The following is a 14692-nucleotide window of genomic DNA, read 5'->3' as shown; positions in this document are numbered from 1 at the left end:
TTCTATCAATCCACGCATTAAGCCGGTGTTGTAAGAATGCAATCGTGCAACTGGCTGGGGAGTCTAGCCTCCACCATCTATAAACATGTGTTAGACAGCTACATGAACTTGACATTGGAGGGTGTAGCTTCTGCATATATATATATATATATATATATATATATATATATATATATATATATATAAAATCAAAGTTTCAGCATTTTTTATCTAACAAGTGTTTACCAGGAATACCAGAAATGTAAGAAGGTTTAGCTCAAACACGTTTCAAATAGAAAAATAAATATTGTCAGGAATAAAGTCACTTCCTGCTTGAGGCGGCCATTACTGCCGTATGTTTTCTTGGTGAGAGCATTGATGAGATTTGGTAACTTTTGCAGCTATTTGTATGATGTTATGGGAAGCACCTGGCCAGCGAGGGCACATCCTGCGGCACTGTAGTGTGTTTCAGGAAGTTAGGAGGCTGCAAAAGCACAACCCAATAAGCTAAAAAAAGGCGAAATTTATGCCTTAACTATTGCAGTGCCAGATCGGTGCGGGAAGAGGTCCCCACCCCCACCCCCTTCTTCGGTATGCTTAGATTTGCATTGCTCTATATTCCTGGGAAATATGTAAATAAACCCGGACTAACATGCTACTTATAATAATACCTAGTCATGGAAATTCTATGCTGCAAAGGCAAAGGGTCATTGAATGGGATGATATTAAAACATAGCATTTGATGGCAGATAACCATTTGGCCCGTCTAGTCTGTTCTTATCTTGGATTCAGGTTGGCCATATTCCTACCCAATGCATATTTACATTTCCTCGCTATTAGCCTCTTCCACCTCTGCTGAGAAGCGGTTTCACATATCTAGCACTCTCTCAGTAAAGAGAAACTGGATATAATTCAGTACACAGGGAGAATGACTTGCACCACATAGTGTCAGCCATGCCTAATGTTGTTACTCACGAATATCCAAGTGTTTTGGCATAACACACAAGCTAGACTCCTAATGTTGAACATACCGGGTCCAAAATGTTGCGCCACAAAGCATCAGAACCCTGCAACATTTCCGTAGAATACCAGCAACCAAACCTGGTCTGTTACCAGGAGGCAGATATGACGACTTCAAACCTTACAGGAAATAATCTGATTTTTTAACCTCTATGGCATGACTGAACACATCTCCTGCGAGGGGTCGGGGAAAGGAGACCACACCATGACCGCTCAACTATTATATGTATTCAAATGCATATACTGTAATGGCTAGTGTCTCCTTAAATACAATGTGATTGTCTGGTACATATATGTGGCTAGAGGCAGGGAGGTGTGGGGTCCGCGGTGGGACTGGATGGTTTCAGAGGTAGGTGGAATCGGAGGTGTGGGCCAAAGAGCCACCTTGTAGCAAGAGGTTCAAAAGATGGCCACGTGGGTTTTTCAGTACAGACCTCCATTAATGTTACAGCCCACAGAGCTGGTGAGGAGAGATCAGAAAAGCTCCCCAACTGGCCGATGATCCCCACAGAATGAAGACACTTGGGAGGTATGCTGGTAGGTTAGGCTAAGGTAATAGATCAACAACGCATAGACATTACAAATATGTAGCTGTCTGATAATAATTTCTATAATTGTTTTAATACAGAACACACAATATTTTTGGTAATATATTAAAAATATCGGTGGGAGTTCTCTGTGGCACAGAAAAAAGGTGGCTTATTATTACACACACACATACATATAATATATTTATATAAAACTTAACATTTATAATAAATTAGACAGTTAATCGGGCATTGAAAAAGCTCTCTAGACTCACTGTCGGCAGTGACATTAACAGTGTGATTTTGGCTGAAAAAAATCCCCATTTAAACAGACTTTAATGTGGGTTTACAAACAAAGCATACAAGTGTTTCCCTATAAATCAGAGAAAAATAACAATCAGAGGTGTACGGCGGCTCCATATTTTAGTTATTGTTCATACTGCTTAAGCTATTGGCAAACTATGTAATGTCACCGAGATCCAAGCAGGGCAGCCAGAAACATTGCAGTGGAATAAACAAATTGAATTTGCACACAATCAACAGGAAACGCTCCTTGAAACACAATAATCTGGCCGGGAGCTCGCGCAGGGGCAAGCCGGCAACGGAAGGAAAAGGGGGACTTCTGCACATTGCTCTGTACCTACCAAATGCGAGCCACAGATAACCCCCTTAACCCACACACTGCTGCAACAAGGTCATAAGCCTGCCCGAGCGTCACAAGGAACTGTTACATACTGAGAAGTACATCTCAGTAACAGAGAGATTCCGGCCGAGGATATCTGAAGAAGATGGGAGAAAGAAGGGGCACTTTCCTTCCTTCCCGGCATACGTCCCTTCCTATTATACTTATACTACACATATAAGGTGCGCAGCTGTTCTTAAAGGCACGTTAACATATACCCCTGTTGCGCAACACACAGGCAAAGGATTAACCCCTTCAGTCCCAGGGGTTTTTGGTACCTCAAGTCCCGAAGCAATTTTGCCATGTCGGTTCAGCGATTATTCTCTTTTCCTGTGAATCGTGTACCCATGTAAACTATATATTGTTTTTTTTAAGGAGAGATAGAGCTTTCTTCTGATACCATAGTTAGATGATTAGCTGAAAACTTAGTAAAAACTAGCGAAAAAAAACACCTGATTTTATAAATTTTCCCTCTGAATCCTCAAGAAATTGGGTAAAGTGATGGAAAATCCCCTCCAGGTGTACCGATTTCAGAAATACCTAATTTTCCTGCCACCGACTGGCTGCTTAAGCTTTCAATCAGTGAAACCAATATTGCCTTTCATTTCATTGAAAGTACTTTAGTGCCTCAGATTGACAGCTCACGTAGCCAATCAGTGGCAAGGAATGTTGGGTTCATAGAGGAAGTAAGAAGATGATTTTTGTAGAATGGCTGCAAACACAACGAAGTACCCAGGCATGAGACAAAATTATTCTCCAAGGGTCAGTTTATAATGATTATGCTCCAAACGTTTAGGGGAAAAATGGTGAGCGTATCACATTATTTAGCAGAGGTTTTAAATTAATTTATGCTGGCACAATCAGCTGCCATTTCAAATAAATGCCAAATTCAACTTTAGAGCTCGCATGACATCGGAGTTGTCAGGATAGCTTCAGTTCTAACTTTTCATTTCAGTATTTTTTGCCAACCCTGGCAAGCTTCTTCAGCAAGAAGAGTCGAGCAGACCTTTTATAAAACACATCCCACCGATTTAACCACACTTTTACAAAGCTCCTTCTACAGCAGAAGCTTTCCGACGCTGGGTCTTCCTAATATTTAGTGAGTCAAGGACCTGAAACACAACTCTCTTGTCAACTCTACCTTTAGAGAATAGACCTCAAGGTAGTATGAAGCCAGAAACAGGTAATGTTTTTATTTTCTTACAGTCAGACCAGACTTAAGACAGCAGGACTAAGAACACAACTAAACATTTGACTTCGTAAAGAAACAGAAGCCCATGCGCTCGTGCAGAAACTGTTTATGTCTAACGAGGTCAGGAGTTTAACGGGAAGAGAATTCACGCAATAGGATTGCATCACTTAAACAAAATACTAACAAACACTGGTAAAAAGAGAGTGGCATGTGTAAACAAAAACAACCATGTTGACTAAACAAAAGTTAGTTAGGGAAAGGCATTAATTAATAAAAAATACAAAGAGGAAGAGGTAGGAAGGTTCATGACGGACAATCATATTTACCAAAGGGCCCAATGAACACTAAGAAGCTTGTGGCTCGAAGTGAAGAAAAAGCTAATTTTAGACTTTCATCTTTAAGGTTCTCGTGGCAGCAAATTCATTATAATTAGGCAATGGATAGGGCAAAGCAATACCCCCCCCCACCCACTTACCAATCCTGACTGTTAATAGCGTCTCCGTATCCTGGCGTGTCAACTACAGTGAGACGCAGCTTCACTCCGCGCTCCTCGATCTCCACGGTGGACGCTTCAATTTGAACTGTGCGTTCAATCTTTTCTGTAGGAAAGGGACAGAAAGTGGTTACAAGGAGGAGAAGAACCACCATCACCCAGCATCCGGTGTACTCAAAGCTGGGCAAATGCCAGATAGCAATGGACGGAAGACTTTTCCATCTGGTTCCTAATTGTTTGTGTCGTTTTTCAGGAATATACCCATTCCTGGATCCTAATATAATCAAGGTGTTGAAATTGTGTCTGTCCTGCTCCTTACTTAAAAGTAAATGTGCCCAGTCCTGGACATACATCTAACAACAAAAGGGATTGTGATTTAATGAGCAATAACGGATATAAGCTGGAAGGCGGTAGTGTTGATGAAGTGTAAGACATTGGAAAATTGTAACGTGATTAAGTGAAAATTGGATAGAAGGTTAAACAGAAAATTAATACAAGGATTCAAGCATATTTCCCTGTAAGGGTTCCTAGTGAAAATACATTTTTTGGATCATTTCACTGATCTTATATAGAATAAAACCATTGTGCACTTACCGGCAGCCCCTGGGATATATCTCTCAGGATACAGGTCCGTTAAAAACAAGCTGTTAATCAGGGTGGATTTTCCCAAACCAGATTCACCTGAAATCAGATAAATGCCAAGAGTAAGATCGTAAACTTTAGGTAATCTAATGCTTTTGACAATATACTCAGCAAGACCATGTGCAGACTGACCACATCAGCTTTTTTATGACACTTACCTGTAGTATGTGGAATATATATATATTTACAGATGGGAAATCATATCATATTTGAGCAAAGAACAAATTTAAATAAAAATGTTACCATTATCCCCATATTACAGAATCAACACACCACATAAGAACTATAATGTGCCATACGAATTAGATATACCTACCAACCACCATGAGGGTGAACTCAAAGCCCTTCTTCACAGACTTCCGGTGAACTTGGTTGGGTAGGTTTGCAAACCCCACATAGCCGGCGGAGTCAGAGAACTGTGGAAGAAAAATGGGGTTTTATGAGAGAGGGTTGAATTCCTTCCTTTCAACTAGCAGAAATTATTATTTATAATGGCAATTAAGAGTACCTTTACAGATCACACAATATGCTGCATATACATTATACCCATGCAATAAACCAAAAAGGCTGTTCTTCGTTTATTTACCCTTCACTACACACTCATTGTCTCACTCTAGTTCTAAATTTACCATTTCTATTAATTACCCCAATGTTCTGCCATCATTGCCCTTCTCTCCAACCCATTGTTTTCACTGTATACTTCCCCATCCTCCCTATGCTATTAGTCTGGGTACACCACCATGTCTGTTTCGCTCCTCCACCCTGCCGGGATCCATTGGAAACCGTTAACTGACTCAAAAGAAACAAATATGACCCTGGAAGTCAAGTTAAATCAAAATTCATTTCTAACAATCTAAATAACCGTCACATTATGCTACATCGTAGCTGTGTGGCTTGCTACTTTGGGTCAAAGATCCTACCTTGACTTTTTCTCCAGTCTGAGACATTATGGGATCGCCCCCTGGAACTATTAACCCTAAAAGCAGAGAAAGCGGTCATCAGGTTTATGCAAATAAAAGAAATCCCACTGTTTCAGCTCTTTTATACACCAACATCACGTCTTATACAGGCTGCAAGACATTATCTACTGTAAAATCTTTAGCATAACGCCCTAATTTAAAGCATCATTTAGACCCAAAAGTTACAAGCTTTGTATCTTAAGAACCCACTGAAGTTTTGGTATCAAATGTAACCAATATATAAGATTCTACATGGCATTGAAGGCACATTACTCATCAAAAATCACGGTAATATGGATTTCCCCCCAGAAAAAAACAATTATCTATAGCAGATATGTGTGATCCAAAGATCCAGGAACCACATAAACCCTGTAACTGTGAAGTGTTTAGATATGATTGATATATCTTAACGAGAACACTGGAAATCTTGATTGAAAGTTATGGTTCTATACTGTATCACAATATATATATATATATATATATATATATACACATATACATATGACACAATATATTTGGAAAGTACAGGTGGGTTTTTTTTTGGGGGGGGGTGATAGTCCAACGCTGATTCAAGTGAAACAATAAGTCAATACATCTGCAATACCCTAATGTGTTTTTTCCTTTCCAGATCATTGATCACAAAAACTCCTCCTTGCTGGCGGTGGTCTATGTTTAACAAAATAATGTATGAAAACAAATATTTTTACACATTATGTACTGTTACAGATAAAGAAGCGAAGTCAAAGGACAGTTTGAAGCACATGCTAGTCTACAACTACAGGTTCATCAATGATCGTTAAGAACAAGCCCTGCATCTCGGTTAGCATGCCCCCCAGGCTTGCTTCATAAAGCCAGAACATGCAGACCCATACATAAAAGCATATGCATTTTTAAATAAACATTAACTGAGTGAACCACTTGTTCTGATTTCCATCCAAAATGCCCCAAGGCATCTAAACATTCCAACCCCCTTAAATTCAATGACTACCTAAAATAATAACCAAGATTCTATGAGGTTCCTCAAATAATGTGAAGATAGCTTCCCGCTGAGACCATTAGCTCACACGTTGCTCCATTTAAAACATAAATCACAAGAGTAAAAGTAAACATGAGATCTCGATAACGCTACTAAACAGTGTAATTTCCTCCATACACACCTAACCATGTCAGCGTTCATTTAATAGGAATATATTTACTCAATCGGCCAAGAGTTACACATTTCCCATCCTTAAATGGGATTACTTGGTATATTTATTTAGCAGTGAGAATAAGAGATTGCTTTAGATCTAGGCTGGGTCATCAATGGTCATCTCCTGGCCACACTCCTATTATTGGCCTATTAACGCCTGTATAACGATTAGAGAAGAGACAGATGATCTCACTCGAAGGGACAAGCAGTCTTTTGAGCTCGGCGAAGTGTTATGCTTGTAACGTTCTCTGTTTTGATATGGTGGAATGCTTTAGCCCTTTGCGTACAGCCGGCGGCCGTGTGTAAGACATATCTGCTGGCGGTGCACATTCCTGTGTGGTCTTGCAGTTGATTCTCATGGACTTTTCGGAGCGGGGAGCCCATAAGATTGATCCTGCCACACGTAGAGCGCAGCCCTTTGTGCGGAACTCCTGCACAACATCTTTTATTAGTTCTCTTTGTAGAAGCTCACACTCCGGAGGCCACGGAAAGCTCACAGTTTAGCAGGGCTCTTTCATTCTGTCGGGCGTCCTGCTGTGACGTATGTCAGGAGATGACATTCCCCAGACAAGGCTCATGCCGAGCTGGGAATGTAACGAGCGCCTGAGCTGTCGGGGCACAAAACCCCAAATCTGTCCAGCTTTTTGGATATTAAGGCAAGAAAAAAAAGGAGAATTCATGCAAATAATGACCTTTTAAGTCAAATCAAACGAGGATACGGCCAATGATGTTAAATGGTTAATGTATTTACAACCAACTTTCCAGTGGGAGAGTCGGCTGTTGCTGACAGTGCAGAATACTTTCATCGGCCATGCGCCTCTACTGTAACCAGCATCAGCAAGAAAACGAAGCGCGTGACGATATAAATACACACAACGACTGCTCTTCTCTGTGTCACAAAGGTTTTCTTCCTTGCAATCGCTAATGAAACATACCACATAAGAGACGTGTGCGTGGGGATTTACTGAGTGAAAGGTGGCTTTTTACTGGTTTTAGGATAAATGATAATACTTACAGCAAGTTTGAGAAAACGGGTAGACCGTATACAAAAAATAGAATAAAAGTTAAACTTTGTGTATCAGCCCATATGAAGCCGGGGAACACTCGTCTCTTTTGCCATGTTAAAGGGACAGTAAGATCAGCTCCTACGCAGTAATGCGCATACATGATACCTCCACACGCGTGTGCAAAACCACTGCCATCACCTGACAACATTCTCCTATTATTCCGATAGCACACAGGATTATTAGGTATCCTTTGTGAATAGTAAATCATACCCAAGCCCCTGGCCCTTTTATCCATATGGCTCTATAACCTTTTCTAGCAGACATTCATAACCTTTTCACATGGCATTCCCTACTCATGCACTGCCAGGTTTGCTTTGATGGCCGTTGAAAATGGGGAAAAATGAGGACTACCTATTTAAAATTACAAACTACCGTGACTTCACTTGTATTTCCGTGACATCGAAGCGCTGCGTAGATTGTTGGCGCTATATAAATAATAGATAATATTAATAAATGTATTGGCAAAGTTCACTAGGCGGCACTAAATGTGAAATACGTACCGACCGTAGTTTTCTGACAGCTAAGACAGAATAAACATAATTTTGAGTTGGATTTGCCATTGAAACTATTTTCAATGTGTGTTATATGTCAATCAAGTCATTTTATATTTTGTAAATGAGTTTCCTTACAAAATAGTGATTTATTTTGGCTCCTTAAAATGAAAGACAATGGCGTTCACTGCTTTAACAGTGTATTAGGAAAACTCATGTTTTTAGAGACTGTAACAGAGGAAATAAAATCATCCATAAAAAAAATATGTATGTATGTATGTATGTATATATATATATATATATATATATATACACACACACATACATATATACATATATATATATATATATATATATATTTTTTTTTTTTTAATGCATACTGGTTATTTTTTTAATTTTTTTAACATTTTCTTCTGGCACCATATATCATTATCGCCCAGTCAAAAGTCCACAGGTCCGATGCGGCTTTCCATGGTTACTGTAGTACTCAGCCTTATACATCCGTATATTCTACTGTAAGATATATAATAATGTCTGGCCCAGCAAGCAAAGCATAATAACGACATGCAAGCTCTTCACATGAACAGGGTTGGAAAGCATTACTATATATAGTTACATTCAGCAAACCCCCGTTACTCCAATGATGGTAAATGGGCTTCCATATTCCGATCTGTACATACTGTACTCATGTACGACTACTTCCTTTGAGGCGTCTCCCATACCGTGACGAGACACACATCAGTGATGACCTCATCCCGCGCACGACAAAAACCTCAAACCATACTGACGGCATCTGCGCGCATGCAGGGACGCACGAGGGCGGAAAAAAAAAAAAAAGAGGAATTAGCCTCATATCCTGTACTCGTTCCAGGAAACAAGAAGTAAACTTTCTCATCAAGGAAAGAGTGGAGTTTTCCTGCTGCAGACAGCAGTTGAAAACATGGAAAATTTTAAGGCTAGTTAGTACAAAGCATTGATGAAGCCGAGAACTAAGCGGATCAAACTAATTGTTCAACTATAACTCCTGCTTTAGGGACATCGTCATCATCATCATCCTTTGATTCTCTACTGATGCTGAAGATCAGTGAAAGCATGGGGGTGGAGCCGTTCATAGACAATGAGGCCATTTTTGGTTATTTCTCTCTTATTATGCTGAGCGTAGAGGTCCATTTTTTATTTTTGGCTTTATATTAGTAGTAATACATGTTAGAATGTGGTTTGTGTGGTCAGTTTAATTTTGTTCATTATATCCTTTGATGCATCAATAGAATGATTTCCACGTATGCACAAGCCGGAGCCAATAGACTCCTGTCCGCCGCTATAGACCAGACCGGCGGTAAGTCTGCAAGGAGTTGGGTTCGGGGGAAAAAAATCATTAGCCAAGGGGCCAATGTATATGGGGGGGGTTGCAGAACCCCCTCACCCCTCTGCATTTGCAAGGAGCACACCATGTATATTGGAAGGGACCTCTTGGCTTTTACGTGCATTAACCCCTTAAGGACTGGGCTGTTTTTTTGGGGGGGGGGTTTACATTTGCGGTGTTTGTGTTTAGCTGGAATTTTCTTCTCACTCCTTTACGGAACCCACACAAATTATATATTGTTTTTTTCCAGGACAAGAAGGGATTTCTTTAGATGACATTATTTAAAAAAAAAAATCTTTTACTCATCTAAAAAAGCTAAGAAAAAAAAAAGCGAAATCCATTCTCAGATTTGTCCTGAGTTTAGAACTACCCAACATTACAGGTCAATAAGTGCAAGTAGAGTATTGCACATTACCAACATATGCTTACTGCATATAGTGAATTACATTAGTAAATGACTTCTTCGTCAGAGGCACAAGACAATATTCTGCTACCGCGCTCCCCGTCCACAGTCCTATGCGGCTGGCACCCCGTACCCCACCCTGCCAAAACAAATCAGCGGAACGAACGCAAAGTCCTGCCAAGAATAAGAAGAGGGGCAGTTTGACCTCCCCATGCGCCTAGACCATTAACACTTGTGTGCTGAAGCCCGGGGAGGTGCAGAGCAATGTCCAGCGCGCTGCCCCGTGTCACGCTTCACACCTATTCATACAGTCACTTCCCAAAGTTTATTTGGATGTGTTGCATTTGCATGTTAGGGGGGAAAATTGGAAAATCCGAAGCAGAACGTGAGAGCAGATAACGACAGTTTGGCCTCAAGTCCTCTTTTTTTTTTATCCTTGTTGTATCGCATTCAGTCTTACATTCAGGACATTCCCATTCCCGCTAAATTACTATCTACCACACCTACTGGATCTGTACTCTGTGTACCCACTACCTTCTAAGTGGAAAAATAGCTTTGTACAGTACATCCAAGTCCTGCATCTGCTGTGGTCCTGGTCCCTCGTCTGACACATATTTCCTTCCTGTGCTTTGTTTAACCCCTTTTACATTTCATCTCCTCCAAGCGAGACACGGTTAACTCCTAGAATTCTTCGGAATCATTACATATTAGTTTTATTATTTAATAGAAGGCAATTTCAACGATGTTACCGCACATTTGACCCTTTCATTCCCAGGCACTAACACACCCACAGAAGAAACGCTCCACTGAACATGTTCCCTGCCCCGATTCCTTCCCTCGGAGTTCCTCCCTCGGCTGCATTTGCTGTTTCTCAAGCATTTATGGAATGTCAGAGGGACACTTCTTCCTGCCTCACACAGCCCAAACGTAGAAGGTGAGGCAATTCATGTGTCACACTACCCAATTTAACACGTAATTAGTAGTTCATAGCAATATAGCAGATGTAAGGTAAGCTTTAATCTACTGAGAGGGTGGTAGATAAGTGGAACTGCCGCTCAGCAGAAGCGGTAGGAGCTATAACACGGAGGGAATTTCAGCATGCATGGGACAGGCATTCAGCTATCCTGAATCTAAGACAAGATCAAGGACTGATTAAGGTCTGAGTCTTTACATCAGGAAAACTGCAGGAAAACAGACTAGATGGGCCGAACGGTTCTGGACTGCTGTCACATTGTACGTTTTCATCTAACACAATGAATATAACGTGGGATGGAGGAATTAAACGTTATTATGAGTAATTAAGATTTGCATGGAACTGGCAGAAATAAATGACTATAATTCATCAAAACTAGAGGAATTTGGCTAAAACTGTAGCCGCAAACAGAAAAATGTGACATTTTGAGTAGCCATGATTAGTCCCAAAAAAGAGCTGCTTCTGTATCCATTAAATCGCACAGAACATCCCTACAGGAAAAAGTATTCTGAAGGTAAAACGTTTACCCACATGCTGCGGAATACACCCTCTATAATAATAATAATAATAATAATAATGGTATTTTTAACAATAAACTGACCAATCTTGCTTAATATCTCGAATAAACTGCCCTCATATAATACATACATACAATACATACATACAATACATACATACATACATACAATACAATACAATACATACATACATACATACATACATACATACATACATACATACATACATACATACATACATACATACATACATACATACATACATACATACATACATACATACATACCCTCCCACGTAGCCCACAGTGGCTGGGAACAGCCTGAATAAAAGGCATATTTTGTACATTGATTATAAATCATGGACGATTTGGGAGGGCCGCGTATTTTTTTTTTCAGCGATTTTACCTGGATTTCTGTGGCGCTCCGTTTCCGGCTCGATCTATTCGTTCAGATTGGATCACGGCACAGATTCAACTCTTGGAATCCGGTCCCCTCCCAACCGCAGGCCTCCACTATCCCACAATGCTCAGCGCCCTGCTCAACTCTATGGTGTGAGCGATCGAGACTCGTGCCGAGGCCCGTAACAAGAGGATAGAGCGTCTTCTAGCAGTGCGAGCTCAGCTGGTCTGTGGTTTTGAATAAAGTTTGTTTTAGAACCCAGTCAGGTTATTATTCATTGTGATATAAAAGGTAATGTAGCAACAGCAAAAGCGTTACAATTACAGACTGGAAATCAGGTAACACGGTATTGAAGGAAAAGTCAGCTTCCTTAAGCTCATTATGCAAAATGAAATAATTTTTGTTTAACTGGTTAGTTTGGTGGGGGTTAGTGGGGAAACTGGTTAGATAGGGCTAGGGGATCAAAAATAAGTAATGAAAATTATGTAGGGTGATTTCAGGGCAAGTTAATATATTTTGGGTATTTTACCCCATTTATACTAGGTGTGTATAATGTACGCACCTGTAAAAATGTGAATAAATGTGTCTTATAAAGAATAAAAACCTTTTCTAAATTTTATTCATAAGAAAGAGAATCTTTTACATATGTGAATATGGTATTAAAAAAAAAAAAAAAAAAAGTCCCCCAAACGTTTGGGGTCACTATCAAATGTCTTTGTTTTTGACAAGAAAGCAAATTTTGGCCAGTAAAATAACATGAAATGAATACAGCGCAGACGTTGTAAATGATTATTTTAGCTGGAAACGTGATGATTTTTAATAGAATATCTTCATAAGAGTACAGAGGCCCTTTATCACTCCCATCACTCCTGTGTTCCAATGGTACGTTGTGTTCGCTGATCCAAGGCTAATTGACCGGCTAAATCTCTGCAATTATCACGGCTAGAAATACCTTGTTTTCCATAAAACCAACTGTGACCCCAAACTTTTGAACAGTATATATACACCGGTATATTTCATTTGTGTACCTACACTAAGTGAGAAAGTGGGAAATAACTGTTAAAGAAAAACATAAGCAAACAAAATGCTCTGACCCTGTAATATAGCCTTGGTCCATAAGGGGTTAAGGTGAATTTAGCTGGACCCTTTCATGGACTCATCAAGTGAACTGCACAGGCTTCTTCAGTACCACCCATGAAGGTGCTGTTAAGTTATTAAAGGTACAATTTAATGTACCTGAGGTCCCTTCTAAAGAAGAATGCATACTACATTATTTGAGTACTTTTATATGCGTTCTTAAGAAGGGAAAACTAAAAAGAGGCCTGTACCTGCAGCTGCGTAGAAATCTATGCATGTGCACAAGGTTCTGCACATCACTGGAGCTGGCTGTCAGTAAGTATATCAGGTGCATGGAGAGAAAGGGGCAAATCCATTTGCAAGGTGTGGGGGACACACCACGAAACTTAACCCCTTAGCAACAATTGACGTGCCAGGCACATCAACGAAAAAACATATCTACTATCAAGGATCACTTTTTTTAAAACTGTATAAAACATTGAACTATTTCTGTGTGCAGTATGTAGTTCCTCCTTTATTTTACTACATTAGTTTTAAGAGGAACTTTTGCTTTGCAGCACCCCCATCTCCTTTATCAAGTCCAAAGCAACACTAATATTTAAACATGCATGAGGTAGGCATATAACTATCCTGAATAGTTTACAGCAGAAATAGTGGGCAGACTAGACTGGCAAAATGGATCCATCAACTTCTATATTTTTAAGTAAGCAAAGCTCCTTTGGTGAGGCTGAATGAAAAGCAGGGTTATGTGTCTAGAAATCAAACAGTGCATCGTACATACTAGTAGCTCACTATATTTATAGTTAAAATAATTATCTACAATTAATCTAAAGTTCAATGGTACATCCCTAAACGAAAAACTCACCGTCTCTGACAGCCCCAATAAAGAATAATGGATATTAAAGTACATATGAGTACTTTAGTATGCATTCTTTAAAAACAAAGAATGGCTTGGCGAATGCTGAATACACACCTTTTGTACGAATGCGTATAAAGCACTCCCGTTGCTTTCGAGCAGGCTGTCAATGGCAAGAATCGTCGGACCATAGAGAAAGCATGTGGCTCCAGAGTCGCAGCTTCTACCTACGGTTAGCCCTTTTTTTATTTATATATATTTTTTAAAGAATGCATATAAAGCACTCAAAGTACTTTTATACACATTATTTTTAGTGGGGATGTCAGTTACAGTAAACTGTCCCTTACAGATTCCTACCGTTTGTATCTGCAATACTTCACTTCTTTGGGAAAACCCAACATCCATAAAGAATTTATATTTGTACCCTTTAAATCATAAGGCATTAGGTAGCTGTGGGAGCCGTCTGACAATTGACATATTTTTCCTTTGGCCAGCATTCGTTTTATAACTTTCTGAGAAAGCATGTTCCTTGCATACGCTCGCACCCACCTCTTTTTCTTGGTACCATTAATCTTGAGCCTACATCGCTTCATTATTATGTTTCTTTGGTATGTTTTGGATGTGTTTAGTTGGTGAAAAGAATTGTTGAAAATAAGTGGGCAAAAGGGAAGTTATACAAACAATGAAACGATTATAGAGTGAGGTGCTAAATTTGAAGCGGTCACAATAGAAGCCAGTACAATGTTATCACTGAGTGTTCCATATGTAGCACCCCGATGGTGGAATCTAAACTGAGTAACAGGAATAGGAAATGGTTCCGAGCTACAGAAACTACTAAGTACCAATTATCTTCCTCTCAGCA

At 39.8% G+C, this 14692-nt stretch overlaps 1 protein-coding gene across 1 annotated transcript in view; it reads right to left on the bottom strand.

The window, feature by feature from the left end:
- The window catches only part of LOC128501571 (septin-2A), a 35459-nt gene extending 23446 nt beyond the window's left edge, over nt 1-12013 (bottom strand). Inside the window, exons 1-5 of the mRNA XM_053471111.1 lie at nt 11904-12013; nt 5456-5511; nt 4852-4951; nt 4488-4574; nt 3876-3999 (exon numbers count right to left, since the gene is read on the bottom strand). Of these exons, the coding sequence (XP_053327086.1) occupies nt 3876-3999; nt 4488-4574; nt 4852-4951; nt 5456-5482 (338 nt within the window). The 5' untranslated portion in view covers nt 5483-5511; nt 11904-12013. The remainder of the gene's footprint in view (nt 1-3875; nt 4000-4487; nt 4575-4851; nt 4952-5455; nt 5512-11903) is intronic.
- Nucleotides 12014-14692: the final 2679 nt, after the last annotated feature.

The sequence above is a fragment of the Spea bombifrons genome, chromosome 1 (genome assembly GCF_027358695.1).
Source record: "Spea bombifrons isolate aSpeBom1 chromosome 1, aSpeBom1.2.pri, whole genome shotgun sequence".
Lineage (NCBI taxonomy): Eukaryota > Metazoa > Chordata > Amphibia > Anura > Pelobatidae > Spea > Spea bombifrons.
Note: the sequence above shows the minus strand (reverse complement) of the source record. Positions and strands in the feature narration are given on the sequence as shown.